This window comes from Macrobrachium rosenbergii, chromosome 30, assembly GCF_040412425.1.
Source record: "Macrobrachium rosenbergii isolate ZJJX-2024 chromosome 30, ASM4041242v1, whole genome shotgun sequence".
Lineage (NCBI taxonomy): Eukaryota > Metazoa > Arthropoda > Malacostraca > Decapoda > Palaemonidae > Macrobrachium > Macrobrachium rosenbergii.
Window position 1 is genome coordinate 10,941,663 of NC_089770.1, and position 19,338 is coordinate 10,961,000.

Here is a 19,338-nt window from a genome sequence, read left to right on the forward strand (position 1 = left end):
TTTTTTTTTGCTTGTGTATGTGTGTGTGTGTGTGTAAAAAGCTGATGCGTAATCACCTCAGATTTGGTCACATTGTTTCATAAAGGTTTGTTGTTTAGATTAACATTTCACAAAACTGCCGTCTTCCTGTCTCTCCATATGACCGCACCACCTCAAAGCATTCTGAATCTTTTTTTTTTTTTTTTTTTGCCTAGGCTAGCCTTTTTTTACCTCTTCGCATCTTCACATTTTCCAGAGTTCAGTACACAAATGGACAATAATAATAATAATAATAATAATAATAATAATAATAATAATAATAATAATAATAATAATAATATAGATGATGTGGGCTCTTAAGTTTGTTCAATAATTTGAAAAGTTTGAAACAAACTAACTGAAAAATATCAAGATTCGAATTCGACCAAAATTTATCCTTTTTTTATCATCAGTGAAAACAAGAAGATTAGAGTTATGGCTAAGAGAGAGAGAGAGAGAGAGAGAGAGAGAGAGAGAGAGAGAGAGAGAGAGAGAGAGAGAGAGAGAGAGAGACTGGCTGACCCCGGAACTGACGACAGTAAGTCTAGAGGTAGACTAGTGTAACACTCGTATGCTGCATACTGATGATTCTAGGTACGTTTTTAAAATGGGCAACAAGTCATTAGTAACAGGTAAAAAAAAAAAAAGTTTGCAATTTTTTCGGTGTAGAAAGTTAATGATGAAGCTAATGGCATGCGGGTCTGGTTCCATATGAATGCACACACGCACGATTTAAAAAGTAACCGATCGTATCATCATCCTCATGCCCCGTCTTCATGAGATGACGAGAGAGAGAGAGAGAAAAAAAGTAGTCCTTGCTTACAGGAAGATCTTTTCACGCTACAGATTCGCTAGAAATTAATAAAGCTGGCAAACAAAAGACTATAAATAAAAAAGTTTATCTCTGAGGCATTTCGTGTGGCAGAGGTGTTTTGCTGTAATGAATGTGTGCATGCGATGTGCTCTGCGCGCACGCGAGTCTGCACACGCCTTTGTCAATATCTCACCTAGTACTATGTTACGACACGAGTGATTATCACGAGGACTGCTGAATAAATAGTTATGAAGAGATACAAAGTACCAGGAAATCTTACAACATTCTCTAGAGAGAATCTTTGTCATGGACGCTGCTGCCTTTTTTTGCGTGTTATGACGTAGAACGTTAACAGGTTGGTGCTTTTACTTTCATCTTCAGTCTCGATTGGTTGTATCATTTCGTTCGGCGATACACACCCATGCGTGCTTGCTGTGTGCTAGCCCCGTTCTCTCTCTCTCTCTCTCTCTCTCTCTCTCTCTCTCTCTCTCTCTCTCTCTCTCTCTCTCTCTCTCTCTCTATATATATATATATATATATATATATATATATATATATATCCATGCACTATATTCCATCGAAACCTTAATAATAATAATAATAATAATAATAATAATAATAATAATAATAATAATAATAATAATAATAATGAGTCCATCACAAATATCAGTAAAAACAATCACGTACATATATATCTCAAATGAATATAAAATGATCTATATTGACGGTTGAAAAAGTGCTGGGTCCACACCAGGCATTTTTACTCCCTTCCACACCTACCATCGCTTCAGGCAAGGGCCCGTGCTGGCACAAGGCTAACTAGTTTGATCTGGGTCCACACCAGGCATTTTTACTCCCTTCCACACCTTCCATCGCTTCAGGCAAGGGCCCGTGCTGGCACAAGGCTAGCTAGTTTGATCTGAACCAAACACCAACCCTATAGTATAGCCTTTTGATAACCTGTTTCGTGTCCCTTCCGAGAGACCATCACTTAATACACAGATCGTCACGTTGAAGTAAATAACCGAAACCTTATGAATCTTCGTTTTTATTGATTTTTTTTTTCATTATGAATCTTGCACTGTGCCTACGAGTCGTCTGGTCCATTGAGCAAGACCTGTGGCTGAATGACTCGTTACTTCCAGTGACCTTTCATGTTTACCGACCCGTCGTCTTGCGATGCCAAGCGAACTGGATTCTGATTGGCTACCTGAAATCCACTCTTCTTCAGCTGTCCTGGTTGTCTTGCCCTAGAAGGAAGTGGTCTCACTTCTAAGTGAGAGACTGGATAGCCCCTGGCAATCTGGCAAATATCTGTCTCCGTCAACGGTTAGGCAACTGTTGGCGCCAATAAACTTTTAGTGGTGGCCGTTCGCTTGGAAATAGGGACAGTGACAACCATAACGATGATAGGCCTAGTGCTGAGGCTACAAAGTTAGGTGCTAAGCATGCAAATAGGTGGCAAACCCCAAACTTATCAAGTATGGCGGTATTACTCTACAGTATCTGTGGTTACGGATCTGATCCCGTCTGTACTCAGCTGGAAGAAGAGAGAGAGAGAGAGAGAGAGAGAGAGAGAGAGAGAGAGAGAGAAGTATGGAATCTCTTTGCTAGATTCGTATAGTTGCCCTCGGCATCGACCTACACCCTGAGGTCGTAGCGGGGTCAAGTTGTTATTTAATTTCATCTAAGCAGTAAAACTTTTTCTGGGCGGGGAGGCCAATGGGGCGTTAAATAATGCCAATTTCTAGCTAGCCCAGGGCTGGCGAAGAAAAGAAAAAGTAGGAGGGAAGGTTTCAAGGGAGGAGAACCAAGAAGAGAAAGGGGGTCTTCTCTTAAACACCACACGGGGATGTAGGTCTGTTTGTGTGGTGCAGTTCTATGGTTTGGGTTGGTCTAGCAGCAACGTAGCTATTACTTATGATAGTTGAAACGCCGCCGCTGCTTTTATATCGGATTAAAAAGTTGCTGCTTAAGCATTGCAAATCAGCTACCTTCACTGAAAGTGCTTTATCATGAAGATGTGCATAAAAACATGAATCGTTTGGTACTAATCCCTTTTCACTTAGAGGTTTATTTTAAGGTGATTTTTTTTATATAGACTGCTCACGTAACATTGCATATTTTAGTACTTAGACTTTCCCGAATTTCTTCAATTTATCATTCCTATAAAAGATGGTTTCCTTCCCGTTGGATGGTCTTATTTTCATCTTAATTTTTATTTAAGTTCTGTACGTTCTGGGTGAAATACTTTCATATCCTTCATAACAAACGTTTTCAAACTTAAAACAATGATTTTCTTGATTTTATCTTACCTTTCTTTACGAAATATCTTAACATGTGACTTTTAAAAGAAATGTGGAACGGAGATGAAAGATAACTCCGTAATGTAAAAAAAAAACAAGGCTTATTGGAACTAGTTTTAACCCGTCGGGTGTTGTACAATTACGAAATGATCTCGCCATTTCTTTCGAACATTTCATCCAGTTCTTACAAGGCGGAGAACGAATGTTGTAACGTGAGTAACGTAATCGTTTGCACACAAAGCACGAAAGAATAATACTAAAGAGAAAAAATCTGACCCAACCTTGAACAATTGACAGTGGGTCCAAACTAGGTCTAGCTCTAGCTGGACTTTGCGTACGGCGGTGAAACGGGTCTGCTCATAGTCGTTTGACCTTGAAGACACTAAAGGTATGCGATTTCTGGGAGGAAGTTTCGTGTTTGCTACAAAAAACCCCGACAGTTGATTTTAAAGATGGATAAAGAAGGATAATAAAGAAGCATCTTATCATCCGTTTTATTAGTAATATCACAGTTAGCGGAGGTAACTTTCTTGGTCGGAGTTTGCATGAACTGTTCCATCATGGCAAGTGATTTAGGAGTTGGGAAAACTTGTATTAAAAGAAAATGTTTAACCTAAGATGAAAGGCAGCTCTTTGCATATCAGCGGGTGGTAAAGGTCGCTTCAAATACCAGCGCATGCATTCGGCTGATGTGTGAATAACCGAGTGAGTCAGTCGGTCACCTCGCAAACAACTTTCACTTTTTAAAATTCACAATATCCAGCCTGTCTTTCCGGTGTTCACAATCACAAACACAAAAAATAAACTCGAATGTTCGCGAAGGACCCTGAATACGAGAATTTAAATACTCAGGATGTATACTGAGGAATTTAGACGTTAGTGTATAGCACTAATGTGTAGAGGCTTTAGCGCAGTGCGCAGGCGCATTACCGCGACCTCCAGAACGCTTAGAGGAAGAGGAAAAGTGATAGGGCTGCCTGTCCCTGACCAAGTGAGCGTCTTGAGTGTACACTGAATGATTATCATCCTTTGCCTCACCTGCGAGAGCCACGAGATCGATCCTACGCGGACGTCTTCTATCTTTTTCCTTGAAAAATAAAGAAAACAATCCGTTGTGCCTTTGTTGACCTAAATGGTGAACCATTTAGCCTAAGGTAGTTTAGTCGACTGTGGTAGGCCAGAGCTAGGGTATAGCAAGGCATGGAGCTACAACTGTGACCCACCACAGTTTATTACTACTATGTATTCGGTCACTAATATACACAGCGCTTTATGAATGATGAACGTAACAAGCAGGAAATTTACAAATGGAATTTTGGCCACGTGGCCCGGCGCTGATTGAACACATTACATTCATACACAGAGAAAAACAAACATAAAAACTGACCAAACTTCAGTTAGAGTTTGGAAACGCAAAAGGAACAACAAACAGTCAATTATCTCTAACCCTTAATTATGGCGCTTAGCGAGAGGAGGTCCTCTGTCCTCAGGACGACAAACAGGAAGGGATTCACAACTTCCCGTCTCTGGAATCTCCGTCCAAGGTGTTTCTGGCTATACAGGACGCCTCGTAGAACAAAGTAAACTCTAAACAAGGAAATTTGACCATGTTTTCTGCGGTCTATTTTTTTTGTAAGAGGAAATCGAATATTCTGGGTTAATTTTTTTGGTGGGCGCGGTTGGTGTAAAAATTCATAGTTAGCAAAGCGTTCTTTACTGACCCACTCGTGCCATTGGGCCTCACTGTAACCTATTATCAGTCATAACAGATCCCTAATGGTGTCTCTATTTTGTCTCTTTTCTTGTATCTGTATTTTCTGTTTAATTTCTTGTCTTCGTCCTTTTTTTTTCCTTACTGACTAGTACTTTGTCTGTCTGTCAATCGTTAGGCTACAGTTCCCTATTCTGTGAGCAGCGGGAAGCGAATGAATACACCATATAGGTCTAGTGCCCCCCAAAGGTCTAGGGTGCCTATCATATAGTATTCGTCAGTTGCAGGCACTGTTCGTCCCTGACACATCGCCCATCGTAGGTCTGCATCATGCAGACCCCGAAACAAGGCGCAATTATGGCTATCCTCTCGTCAGCGGCCTCCAAGGGATCAAGCGCGCCCGTAGGGATCGTGACGGTGGTCGCAATCCCCATGTCGACGAAGGACACGGGCGCTAGAAGGATCGGGTGCTCCAGAAGGAAGAGGTTCTCCTCGGGAGAACATTCGCTCACTTCTGCCGTCTTGTTCTTGCGCTCGGAGTACGACGTTTTCGGTGGCCCGACGACCCCGGCGATGGTGCCATTCGTGGTCCTCCGTCCTGGCGTTGTATGGTACGTACCATTAGACAGCCTCTTCCTCTCAGAGGCTCCAAGGGCGGCCACGATGCACGAACACAGGCACAACAGAATCACCGCTCTAGACAACCTCGTTATCCAAGCCATGTCTTCTTTTGGGTCGGTAGATCATTCGGCCTGTGGGGGGGAGAATACCATCTGTTAGATTCTTTGTTTTCGTTTCTGTTAATTTTTATATAAGATGAATCTATTAAAAGGCATAATGATGCTAATAATGCACAAACAATAAAAGCGTTAAAAATTATTCTATTTTTCGTTACACAGTTTTTTTTTTATTCTTATGGGAGTAGACCTATATTTTCTTTTCTTGTTTGCTTTTGCTTATTTCCGTGTGCTCAAAGTGAGGAATGTTAGTTAAAGCATAAAGAAAGGATACTGTAGCATAAATAGAAATAATTCACAGACACCAAAAAATTGACTAAAACAGCAGTCTAGAAGGAAGAAACAATTAAGTACTTAGTCTCACTGAGAGAGAGAGAGAGAGAGAGAGAGAGAGAGAGAGAGAGAGAGAGAGAGAGAGAGAGAGAGAGAGAGAGAGAATCTCCAGTTCAAATAAGTGGACGCAATATACTGCTTTTCCCTCGTCAGCCAAAACCGTAATTTATAACCACCAACTCCAGTCGTTTTCGTAAACGATACTTCCACAATTACAGAACGCTTTGCTTCCCCACTAAAACACACTAGGCTGACGTGACTAACACCCCTTTATCAGACGGCTCCTTTATCGGCCCCGCCAATAATGCATATCCCGTTTAAGAATTTAGTTTTAATGACAGATGAGGTCACTGAAGAAGAATGACTGTTTCAGTCTCCATCTTGAAGGAGAGGTGGTGGGTTCACATGCTTTCGTTTATATACATTTTTGGCCTTTTTTGTATTTGTTGGAAAGGGGGGGGTGAGGTTGCTGTTGGTTGGAACATAAGTGCGTGTTCCTCGCCGTCTTTCGTGACACGCCGTAGTCTTTAAGCAAGAGATTGCACAAATTGTCGGCATTCGTAGCCCTTAATCTTTGCATTAGTTGTTGATGAATCTGTCACGCATGAGGAAGAGTTTTTTTCAGCTCGTTTTGGTAATTAAATACCGTTTTATTTTACTTAGTTTTTGGGTAAATAAGGTGATTACATACATAGCTGTTAATAATACATCCAGCTAATGAGGTACTTCATAGGTAGAGGAATGTGGTGGGCTGTCGGCAGGGTTGAGAAAGATATGGTACTAGCAAATTCGTTCCACAAGTATTATTTAGAACCGGAGGGCTGACATCTCCTAGAACCACCCTTTGTAACGCTTTCTCTGTTTGTGTGTGGTGTGTGCGTGCGTGTGTGTGCAAGTTCATACACGCACCTGGCGCAAAAAATTAAAATAAGTGCTTTTGAAATGTAAGCAGCAGTTTTATGAAGCGTTTTTCTCACCATTGCACTAAATTTCGCCGAGTACACCCGTTTTCGTCATACTCTTATTTAGCTGTGCCAATTTCCTAAAGTTGCCAATGCGTGGATTTACTTCCGCCAATTTCTGCTTCTCGCAAATTCCTTGGTTATATCGTTAGAACAATTAAACTAGACTGGGTAGCCATTACCTAGACCGAACAGCCATCATGACTTGCAGAGAGAAAATAAGACGAAATGTCAACGCCTCGGTCTAAAGTGATTGTTCGGTGAAGGTTTTAGTAGCTGTTATCACCTTCCCTTCGTCAGCAGCAGCTCACGGTGGTGGTGCAGCCGTTCGAGGTGCGAGAAGACGCCCTTGAAGATACCGGTCGACGGGAGGGGTGCCCCCAGGGGGTTCGTTTAGAAAGTGAATGGAACTTCGCAACCAGACGGCAAGAGCATTTATGATCAAGATTTATTTTGCGATCGACAGAAAAAAATGTCACTGACGAAGGTTGAAAGGAAGTCTAACCTCATAGGAGAGAGAGGAAGAGAGAGACAGGTAAAAAGGAGGAAACTTGTGTAGAGAGAGAGAGAGAGAGGACGGTTTTTATACTCTGTGCTTAGCATTTATTAGGAATATTGGTATTACGATCTCTAGAAGGAAAATCGTTTAATAAAAATAAAAGAAAGTTTGCTTATGTTAAGAGAGAGAGAGAGAGAGAGAGAGAGAGAGAGAGAGAGAGAGAGAGAGAGAGAGAGAGAGAGAGAGAGAGTTCCTTATTTCTGAACAAGGGAATGAATCAATCTATTCTTCTGACGGAAAGATTCGTATATTTACATATACAAATAATTTTCAAAATAAGTCATTGGCTGCTTCTAATAATATAATTTTATAAAAAAAAAAGTGTATCAGAAATTTGCACCCACAAATATTTTGAAAAATAATTTGAAAAATAACACCAACTCTAGAACTAACGGGAAGTAATTTTTATTAAGGAAGATCAAATTTTTTTTTACGATTGGGAATGTTGTTATAAAAAAGGGTCGAGTAAATAAACGGCGTACAAGAGGAAAAAACTAACATGAAGAAGATGCCACAAAAAAACCTTCCACAAATATAAAAACATACCCCACACAAAAAGTAAACAGAGATGATGATAAGAAGTAAGTTTTTCAGTCGTTTTTTTTTTATTAAAAAACTGCTTTTTCTGTAAGTCACGTCTTTTTTACAGCTCTCTCTCTCTCTCTCTCTCTCTCTCTCTCTCTCTCTCTCTCTCTCTCTCTCTCTCTCTCTCTGCGTCCAGAGATTATTAGCCTAAGGCTTGAAGATGCTTTTGCAACCAAATTTGTGAAAACCTTTGAAAAGACTTCCATTTTTTTTAAAGCCTTCTCTTCGCTTCCAGGCAGTGTTGCCATGACGGTGTCACCTTATTTACCACCGTTGTTAGTATAGTTACTATTCAGTCGCTCCAGGTGTCTCGTTTGTTTGGTTGTAGAAGTCCAAAGGTCCACTAGTAGGTCACATATTTCCTCACAAACTGTTTACTAAAGTTCAGTTAACAGGGAATAGATAAACCGCCATGTTAAATACTCAAATTATTCTTTCTAAAGTGCCTAGTCGAGATATAGGCCTATATATGAAGTGTTTCACATTAGGGATTTAAGAACGATATTAAATATACGCCGTACACACGAATACGCGCCGAGTGTCGATGAAAGTAAGTTACAGTGAAAAACCTTGAAGCAAAACAAAAGAAGTAACAATCAAAATGTCGCTTACAGAGCTCAACGTAACCTCCGGCGATCTTGCGAGATAACCGCGGGAAAAGTATCTCTGGGCCAGGAAATGTAGCCGATCTGATTCGCTCATATCTCACAGGCTAGCAAAGCCACAATAGGCCTAATCAGGCCTTTTTTTATTGCCTTACTTTCATTTGATCACCTGAAGTTGGTTCTACGTTCGGCTCTGCGTTCGTGGAGGCATTGTGACGTCACGAGACACCTGAGCTAATTACCCAATCGAGGTGGTGAACTGCTTTGTGACAGGTTCAGAACAACTGACGTGTCTGGGTTTTTCTCGCCTTTTATTTCTGCTTTTTCCGGTTAACTCGGCTGCTCTTTCGCTTGTTTCCATCTGTTTGCTTGCTGTAACGTTTTTCCTGCTTACCGGGGAGAGAGAGAAATATTCATCCTTCTTTAACAGTTACAGTATGAATGTGGCAGTGACCATTGTTATAGTTATTCGGTGGAGCCACTTAGTATTAGGGGAAAATACATAATTCTTGACTCCCTCTCTCTCTCTATTTATGTGTGTGTGTGTAAACCTTACCGTATATCTGTCAACAATGTCTAATTTCGAACTTAAATATCCCCCAAAGGATTGTCTCTGTCATTTTTATAGAACAATATAAAAAACTAATTAAACGTTACCCAAGTTCTTGCAGGTTTTTAAAACCACGTTCCTCTCTCGCTCAGCACATCCGTAGAAAACTATTTCTAATGGCTAACAAATCAAATTAATATATTCTGGAAAGAATGTTGCCTTGTTCCAGTATTTAACACGTCTAAAATAACATTAAAAATATAATAAAAAAAAAGAACCAGCAATTCTGTCACATCTCCAAACATCAAGAAGACATCGCAAAGAAGAGCACCATCACTTTAAAAGAAATATTAAAAAAAAACTATATTAAAACGAAATTCACATTCACACGTTAATTAAGCGAAGAATACAAAACACATTTTATTTTAAAAAAAGTCACTTCAGAAATCAGGAAATGAGGGAAAAAATGACCTGTATTAGTTGGCACATTCGAAATTGAGTGTGTGTATAGACGCGCCACTCGGTAGCTCCACAATGCAACTGACTCGCTCGCTCACTGACTGTGGGATGGACTGAGGCACCAACAACTCGTGCCTGACTCCGTTGCCAGTTCTCAAGGACACAGTTACTTCCACGCCACCGCAAGTGAAGAAGGAAAGGAAGTTAAAAAGAAACAACTCGCTGGATCAGTCCTACGGAATCCTCTCTCGGCTTGGCATCCCTTGGCTAGAAAAGGTAGTCCTTTTCTCTCTCTCTCTCTTTTTCTCTTTCAGGTGTCACCGAGTACCATAGACGCAAAAGGAGATAGATGAATCTACTCCTTTTTATGTAAGTGGTTCCGTTTTAAATCCATATCTTGCCATAATGCGCGTTAAAATATTGTATTAAGGTAGAGACAAAGAGTTTCCTGTTATGCTCCATCGAGGAGGAGCGTTTGGGTGAGAGGGAAAGGAAATGGATTATTATATATTTTTTTTTCGGTTAGGTTTAAGACTACGTAGCCTGGAGGAACGAATCCCTTGACCGGGGATGTAAAAGGAGTAATTATGGTCGCCCCTAAAACCTGTTTGGATTCCATTTCTTTGTCTATTAGAGTTTGTAACTCACATTGTTTCAGACTAACATTTGCTCTTAAGGGGCAAATAGTATGATAAGTAGCTTGATATGAAATTTATTTTACGGCAATATATATTAATCTCTTTTTCATAATTTTACTTTGTCCATTTTCCTTTCACTAGAAATAGATCGTCGTATTAGGCCTACTTTCCGTTTCTCATTTGATTATACGTAGGACCGTAATTCCGTAAGTGTAAGGTAATTTTTGAGCAATAAAATGGAACATCTAACTCTAATTGCTACTGATACAAAAAAATTACACCAAATTTATCTGCTTTATGTTTACCAAACTTGGACAAAGGTGTACGCTCACCTGCTCCTAACACTTTGCCACACATGATTGTCAAACGTTCACCGTTTGCTTGTCGTTATCCTACACCAGTTTTTATTAAGTATCTATGTTTTTCAGGCTCAAGTTTTTTTCAGCTGCTGATACAGACTACTAACGTGTGAAGGAGATGCCATCTGATTGCTGCTGAGCAGATTTGCTAGGCCTATCCTCCAACCTCCGAAAGATCTTTCTCGTTAGAAAATGAATGTTGACACCGGTAGAAAAAAAGTCATCAGTGTACCGTTATATGAACATTCGTGTTTGTACCGTTACAAGAGCATCCATGATGCGACGACACAGGTATAAGAATTGATTTGGTACCGTTATAAAGAAACTATTATCGCTGGTACCGTTGGAATATATTTATGGTACTACAACGCAGCCCCTGGACAACTGATGCGAGGTTGGTTGCCCGTTACCCTATAGTGATTATTAATTATTGTCTTTGCATGTGTATAAGAGTTGTAGGGGGGGTAATAATCTGGAAATTTATCCATGGCTAGTCTCCATTGATCGAAGAGTAGGGAGGTCCATACATTTTTTTTTATTTCATTCTTCAACCAAGGGCGCCCGCAACATATTTTCCAAGGGGGAGGGGGAATCTTAATACATACATGGATAGTCGCCGGTATTAAGCAGACAAACACTTTTGACCCTTTGAACTAGCAGGTTAATTCCAAAAACAGTATCAGCGCCAGAATTTCTTGATTGAGTAAAGCGATTATATATATATACACATATACATTTCTTTCCAGGATTTCAGGGTGGGGCAAGTGCGCCCCTTGCCCCTGCGTGCGGGCGCCCATGTCAACAACCTACCATCACTTGGTGCAATTTATACCAGCGAACCAACCATGACTCAGCAGTGAAAGCTTGTCGGTAGGGACTTTTCCTCTTAAGCTAACCAGTTGTAGGAAGCACTGATGATGATACTTTGGTTCCCAGCAAATCTTTTGGGATGAGGTTGTTATCCAGTGCCGGTTTTAAACGCTGATTGTGACCTCCACAGTGACGTAAGCACTATCTATCCATTTCACTGATTATGTCAGCAGAGGTATACAATGCTACTCCGGTCCTCCTGCTTGGTAGAGACTGACCAGGCTGACAAACCAGACTGACGGAGTAATGTCCTTTAAGAGGGAAACGTCTTTGGGCATGTTTCCTGAAAACTCTGTTGTGCCCCTGTGACCTAAACAGTGAATTATGTTCCAGACAGCTAGTCGACTCCAGGGGATGGTAATTAGGGTAGAGAATCTTTAGACTATAGGACTAGCAATTTCATCTTAAAGATGTAAAGTGATATATATATATATATATATATGTATATATATATATATATATATATATATATATATACGTGTGTGATGACAATTTTTGTTATATGAAAGAGTACGCAGTGTATCCAGTGATGATTTTGCTACAACTCGATGACTCAAAACGACATAATAAATAAATAGATAAATAAATAAATACACAAACAAATGAATAAATAAATGATGCAAAAGGAGTGACGTGCTATGAATATAAATATAACAAGAGCCTACGTTTCAGCTGACAGGTGCCGGGCCGATCACCCTTAGTAGATCAAGGTCACACAATGGCGCCAGAAGGAGAAATGTATAATTTTTCTTTTCTGTCAACCGCTGAATTCAGCAGCGTTTGGAACGCAAGTAAAATTGCTAAACGGGAAGCAACATCCCCATATTGTGTACAAACAGCATTGTTATTGCGTTTTTATGAAATTGCTCAGTTGCTGTACGCTGGGAAAAATCTTTCGAGCTAAACGTTATTTAGGCTTAGTGCATTTTTTTAAATGAACGTTTGGAATACATTTTTATAAAACGCCCTAACTTACAGACAGCGTTGCAGGATGATAAGGAATCCTTTGGCATGTGGTAAGATGTCTTTTGGGTCTAAAATGTGCTATGTAGAAGACTCGCTCCTGTCGTACTAAATATCACGGGGTCAGGCTTCATGGTACTCTGGGCCTAGGCTGACTACTGTAGTAACGTGAATGGAATGAATTAGTACGATATAAGCGGGGTAAAATAATACTCAATGGGTCTACTTAGTGTTATATTACACACTGGGAGGGGTGCACAGATCCGTGAAAGGGACTAAACATTACTATGACACTTTAAGGATTTTCCGTCATTTCTTGGCATCTTTATGCCAGAGCTCGCCCAAAGCTGTCAGTAGTGATAGCGAAAGTGAAGGTGCTGTTTGTTATCTTGTAGCCAAAGGTCGGCACCGTTCGCACAGAAGAATAACCGTTCAAATATCTCCCAACCGGTGATTGTATTTAATGAGTAATTTCTTTAATCCCTTTGTTGTAAAATGTAATCTATCTGATAAACTTGTTTACTAGATGGATAGTATGGGCAATATCTGGTGCCATAATTGGCGATAAGACATCACAAGGTGCCGAAAAAAAAATGTTCGTGTGGCAGCGCCTAATCGCAAAGCAACCGAGGTTGTCTTGAATTAATCTCCTTTGCCAAATCTATTCCTTATATTCTTGAACCGTGATCTATATCAGTGCAAAATAAATGACTGGGAAGAAAGTGCGAAGCCTCTGGAGACAGGGTCAGGGAGTGTGTTGTTGGTGTTGATGAACAAAGGTGAAGGTGCGTGGGGGTGGAGAGCAGAGGTGTGCCCGAGCACTCAAGCAGCGCATGGAATGTGAGCAGTACTACCCACTGGAGCTAAAACTTTAAACAGGCTCTCCAGCAGAAGTGGTAGTATGTACTTTGCAAGATATCCAGAAGCCAAGCCACTTGATACTCTGATGACGGTGGCCATGAGAATTTTGGTATTGTCTGTCGATGATAATAGACGCACTGGGAATTGGGAAATAAGAGGCAGTTCATGTGACGTCTAATGTTAGCTTCGCATTTTCGTGTGACTTGGGCTATTATCATGATTCCGCTGATTACGGATATCATCCGGTGCAAAAAGAGACCCAAAGAAAGATACACTACTCCCTCTCCAAGGCTTCGATGTAAGTTGTAAGTAGAGCATTTGAACTAAACAACCGTTACGTTCGAATTAGAACTGTTATACCAGTTTGGGGTAATTTACATGGGTGCTGGAAGACTAACCCTTCTACGTCAGTGTCTGAAAAGTGACTACCACGCCGGGACGAGGATTCTTTCCCGCGAATAAGGATTAATAAAACTTGTTTGATGGTAACTGAACGCCTCTTGGTGCGTATGGTTTTGTGAACGCCATAGTGACGTCATAATCATGGGAAGCCAAAGACAGTTATGGAAGGAGATAAGGTAAATCTTTTGATTTGTTGTTATGAATTGCAGACATATTTTCCTATCGTTTATTTTATTCACTTTTCGTTTGGACGATGTGGAGGTATAGTTAAAGACTCCCATTTTCATCGTAAAATACTTTGGAAAATGTTTCGTCATGGAGTGGGAGAGACCACATTTACAGACGGTTTTATTTAAGTCACGTTCAACCAAATTCTTGTACACTATTTATGTTAATCATTCCCGTTTTTAAGATAAGAGCGTCAGGAAATGATGATTTTATTCTTTATGTTCGTTTATCAGTTCAATTTTCGTTATATGTCTCTACGGGAACCACACACTTATTTTCACGCACATATTTTCACGGCATTCCGTTTGACTATATACATCAGATGTTCAGTATGAAGACACTTGATAACAAGAAATCTGTTAATACTTAAAATTCTTCGTATGTTTTATCAGTGAGCAAAAAGTTATTTCTATTCGCACAGTTAAGAACAATCGTAAGACACTCAACAAAGTGAACAATTCACATATGTTCAGAATCTTGCGTTCTCTGTCCTATACAGCTGAATATAGGATAATTAGGTAGCTATTTTTCCTCTAAAGAAAAAAAAGTTATTGTCAGAAGAAATAAACTTTATTATCAATTAAAATTTTTAATGAAATTGTTTACAGAAAGTCTCCTCAAATATACTGAAGTTATTCTTATATATATATATATATATATATATATATATATATATATATATATTATAAAGGAGCTGTTAAGTTTCTCCTAACAGTTTCTCATAAATTATGGAGTCTCGAGTCAATTTCCAGTGATTCCATTTTCTTTGTGAGATTACAAACCCTCCATTGATTCAATATTCTATGTAAGATTTCAAAACCTCCAGTGATTCCATATTCTCTGTAAGATTACAAACCTTCCAGTGATTCCAAATTCTTTGCGAGATTAAAAACCGAGTGATTCCATTTTCTGTAAGATTACAAACCCTCCAATGATTCCATATTCTCTGTGAGATTACAAACATTCTAGTGATTCTATTTTTTGTAAGATTATAAACCTTCCAGTGATTCCATTTTCTTTGTAAGATTACAAACCCTCCAGTGGTTACATGTTCTTTGTAAGATTACAAACCATCCAGTGATTCCGTTTTCTTTGTAAGATTACAAAACCTCCAGTTATTCCATTTTCTTTGTAAGATTACAAACCCTCCAGTGATTCTATTCACTTTGTAAGATTACAAACCCTCCAGTGATTCTATTCACTTTGTAAGATTACAAACCCTCCAGTGATTCGATATTAGTTGTAAGATTGCAAACCCTCCAGTGATTCCATATTCTTTGTGAGATTACAAACCCTCCAGTGATTCTATTTACTTTGTAAGATTACAAACCCTCCAGTGATTCGATATTAGTTGTAAGATTACAAACACTCCAGTGATTCCATTTTCTTTGTGAGATTACAAACCCTCCAGTGATTCTATTTACTTTGTAAGATTACAGACCCTCCAGCGATTCGATATTCGTTGTAAGATTACAAACCCTCCAGTGACTCCATTTTCTTTGTGAGATTACAAACCCTCCAGTGATTCTATTTACTTTGTAAGATTACAAACCCTCCAGCGACTTGATATTCGTTGTAAGATTACAAACCCTCCAGTGATTCCATTTTATTTGTTAGATTGCAAATCCTAAAGCGATTCCGTATTCTTTGTAAGATTATAAACCCTCCAGTGATTCCACATTCTTTGTAAGATTACAAACACTCCAGTGATTCCATATTCTTTGTAAGATTACAAACCCTCCAGTGATTCCATATTCCTTGTAAGACTACAAACAGTCCACTGATTCCATATTCTTTGTAAGATTACAAACACTCCAGTGATTCCATATTCTTTGTAAGATTATAAACCCTCATTATTAATTGTAAGATTACAAACGCTCCAGTGATTCCATATTCTTTGTAAGATTACAAACACTCCAGTGATTCCATATTCTTTGTAAGATTAAAACCATCCAGTGATTCCGTTTTCTTTGTAAAATTATAAACCCTTCAGTGATTTCGTTTTCTTTGTAAGATTACAAACTCTCCATTGATTTAATTTTCTTTGTAAGATTACAAATCCCCAAGTGATTTCATTTCCTTTGTAAGATTACAAAAACTCCAGTGATTCCGTTTCCTTTGTAAGATTCCAAACTCTCCAGTGATTCCATATTCTTTGTAAGATTAGAAACCCTCCAGTGATTCCGTTTTCTTTGTAAAATTACAAACCCTCCAGTGATTCCATTTTCTTTGTAAAATTACAGACCCTCCAGGGATTCCGTTTTCTTTGTAAAATTACAAACCCTCCAGTGATTCCGTTTTCTTTGTAAGATTACAAAACCTCCAGTGATTCCGTTTTCTTTGTAAAATTACAAACCTTCTAGTGATTCCGTTTTCTTTGTAAGATTACAAACCCTCCAGTGATTCCGTCGCCTTTGTAAGATTACAAACCCTCCAGTGATTCCATTTTCTTTGTGAGATTACAAACCCTCCTGTGATTCCATTTTCTTTTTAAGATTACAAACCCTCCAGTGATTCTGTTTTCTTTGCAAGATTACAAACCCTCCAGTGATTCCATATTCTTTGCAAGATTACAAACCCTCAAGTGATTCCGTTTTCTTTGTAAGATTACAAAACCTCTAGTGATTCCGCTTTCTTTGGAAGATTACAAACCCTCCAGTGATTCTGTTTTCTTTGTAAGATTACAAACCTTCCAGTGATTCCATAATATTTGTAAGATTACAAACCCTCCATTGATTCCTTATTCTTTTTAAGATTATAAACCCTCCAGTGATTCCATATTCTTTTTAAGATTACAAACCTTCCAGTGATTCCATATTCTTTGTAAGAGTATAAACCCTCCATTAATTTCATATTCTTTTAAGATTATAAAACCTCCCATGATTCCATATTCTGTATAAGATTACAAACTCTCCAGTGATTCCATATTCTTTGTAAGATTATAAACTCTCCAGTGATTCCTTATTATATAAGAGATTATACTGTAAACTCTCCAGTGATTCCTCATTATATATGAGATTATATTGTAAACCCTCCTGTGATTCCATACTCTTTGTAAGATTACAAACCCTCCAGTGAATCAATATTCTTTGTAAGATGACAACCCCTCCAGTGATTCCATATTCTTTGTAAGATTATAAACCCTACAGTGATTCCTTATTCTTTATAAGATCACAAACCCTCCAGTGATTCCATATTCACTGTAAGATTACAAACTCTCCAGTGATTCTGTTTTCTTTGTAAGATTATAAACCTTCCAGTGATTACTTATTCTTTGTGAGATTACAAACACTCCAGTGATTCCATATTCTTTGTGAGATTACATACACTCAGTGATTCCATATTCTTTGTGAGATTACAAACACTCCAGTGATTCCATTTTCTTTGTAAGATTACAAACCCTGCAGTGATTCCATATTCTTTGTAAGATTATAAACCCTCCAGTGATTCCATATTCTTTATAAGATTATAAACCCTCCAGTGACTCCATATTCTTTGTAAGATTATAAACCATCCAGTGAGTCCATGTTCTTTGTAAGATTACAAACTCTCCAGTGATTCCATGTTCTTTGTAAGATTACAAACTCTTCAGTAATTTCATATTCTTTTTAAGATTATAAATCCCCCAGTGATTCTATATTCTTTGAAAGATTATAAACCCTTCCAGTGATTCCATATACTTTGTAAGATTATAAACCTTCCAGTGATGCCTTATTCTTTATAAGACTCTTGTAAACCCCCCAGTGATTCCATATTTGTAAGATTACAAACACTCCAGTGATTCCATATTCTTTGTAAGATTACAAATCCTCCAGTGATTTAGTATTCTTTGTAAAATGACAAACACTGCAGTGATTGCATTTTCTTTGTAAGATTACAAACCTTCTAGTGATTTCATATTCTTTGTAAGATTACAAACCCTCCAGTGATTCCATATTCTTTGTAGGATTGCAAACCCTCCAGTGATTCCGTTTTCTTTGTAAGATTGCAAACACCCCAGTGATTCCATATCCTTTGTAAGATTACAAACCCTCCGGTGATTCCATATTCTTTGTCAGATTACAAACCCTCCACTGATTCCGTTTTCGTTGTAAGATTAAAACAATCCAGTGATTACACATTCTTTGTAAGATTACAAACAATCTAGTGATTCCATATTCTTTGTAAGATTACAATCCCTCCAGTGATTCCATATTCTTTGTAAGATTCGAAACAATCTAGTGATTCCATATTCTTTGCAAGATTATAAACCCTCCAGTGATTCCATATTCTTTGTAAGATTACAAACCCTCCAGTGATTCCATATTCTTTGTAAGATTATAAACCCTCCACTGATTCTATATTCTTTGTAAGATTACAAACCCTCCAGTGATTCCATATTCTCTATAAGATTACTAACCCTCCAGTGATTCTGTTCTCTTTATAAACTTATAAACCTTCCAGCGATTCCTTATTCTTTGTAAGATTGCAAGCCCTCCAGTGATTCCAAATTCTGTGCGAGATTACTTACCCTCCAGTGAATCCATATTCTTTGTAAGATTACAAACCCTCCAGTGATTCCATATTCTTTGTAAGATTACAAACCCTCCAGTGATTCCATATTCTTTGTGAGATTAACACTTCAGTGATTCCATATTCTTTGTGAGACTACAAACACTCTAGTGATTCCATTTTCTTTGTAAGATTACAAACCCCTCCAGAGATTCCATATTCTTTGTAAGATTACAAACCCTCCAGTGATTCCATATTCTTTGTAAGATTACAAACCTTCCAGTGACTCCATATTCTTTGTCAGATTACAAACCCTCTAGTGATTCCATTTCCTTTGTTAGGTTACAAACCCTCCAGTGATTCCATTTTCTTTGTAAGATTACAGAACGTCCAGTGATTCCATATTCTTTGTAAGATTACAAACCCTCCAGTGATTCCATATTCTTTGTGAGATTACAAACCCTCCAGTGATTCCATATTCTTTGTAAGATCACAAACCTTCCAGTGATTCCATATTCTTTGTGAGATTATAAACCCTCCAGTGATTCCATATTCTTTGTAATATTACAAACCCTCCAGTGATTCCATATTCTTTGTAAGATTACAAACCTTCCTATGATTCCATATTCTTTGTTAGGTTACAAACCCTCCAGTGATTCCATATTCTTTGTAATATTACAAACCCTCCAGTGATTCCATATTCTTTGTAAGATTACAAACCCTCCAGTGATTTCATATTCTTTGTAAGATTACAAACCCTCCAGTGATTCCATATTTTTTGTAAGATTACAAACCCTCCAGTGATTCCATATTCTTTGTAAGATTACATACCCTCCAGTGATTCCATATTCTTTTTAAGATTACAAACCCTCCTGTGATTCCATATT

General features: G+C 38.5%; 1 protein-coding gene and 1 long non-coding RNA gene across 2 annotated transcripts in view; one reads left to right on the forward strand and one right to left on the reverse strand.

The window, feature by feature from the left end:
* Positions 1-3,620: 3,620 nt before the first annotated feature.
* On the reverse strand, positions 3,621-9,786 carry LOC136855034 (uncharacterized). Its single transcript, XR_010857864.1, has 2 exons — positions 9,652-9,786; positions 3,621-5,601 (listed from the first exon to the last, which is right to left on the reverse strand). It is a non-coding gene; the product is annotated as an uncharacterized lncRNA (long non-coding RNA).
* Positions 9,787-11,008: 1,222 nt separating this feature from the next.
* LOC136855033 (diacylglycerol kinase theta) overlaps positions 11,009-19,338 on the forward strand; it is a 126,343-nt gene continuing 118,013 nt past the window's right edge. Inside the window, exon 1 of the mRNA XM_067131772.1 lies at positions 11,009-11,030. Within this exon, the coding sequence (XP_066987873.1) occupies positions 11,024-11,030 (7 nt within the window). The 5' untranslated portion in view covers positions 11,009-11,023. The remainder of the gene's footprint in view (positions 11,031-19,338) is intronic.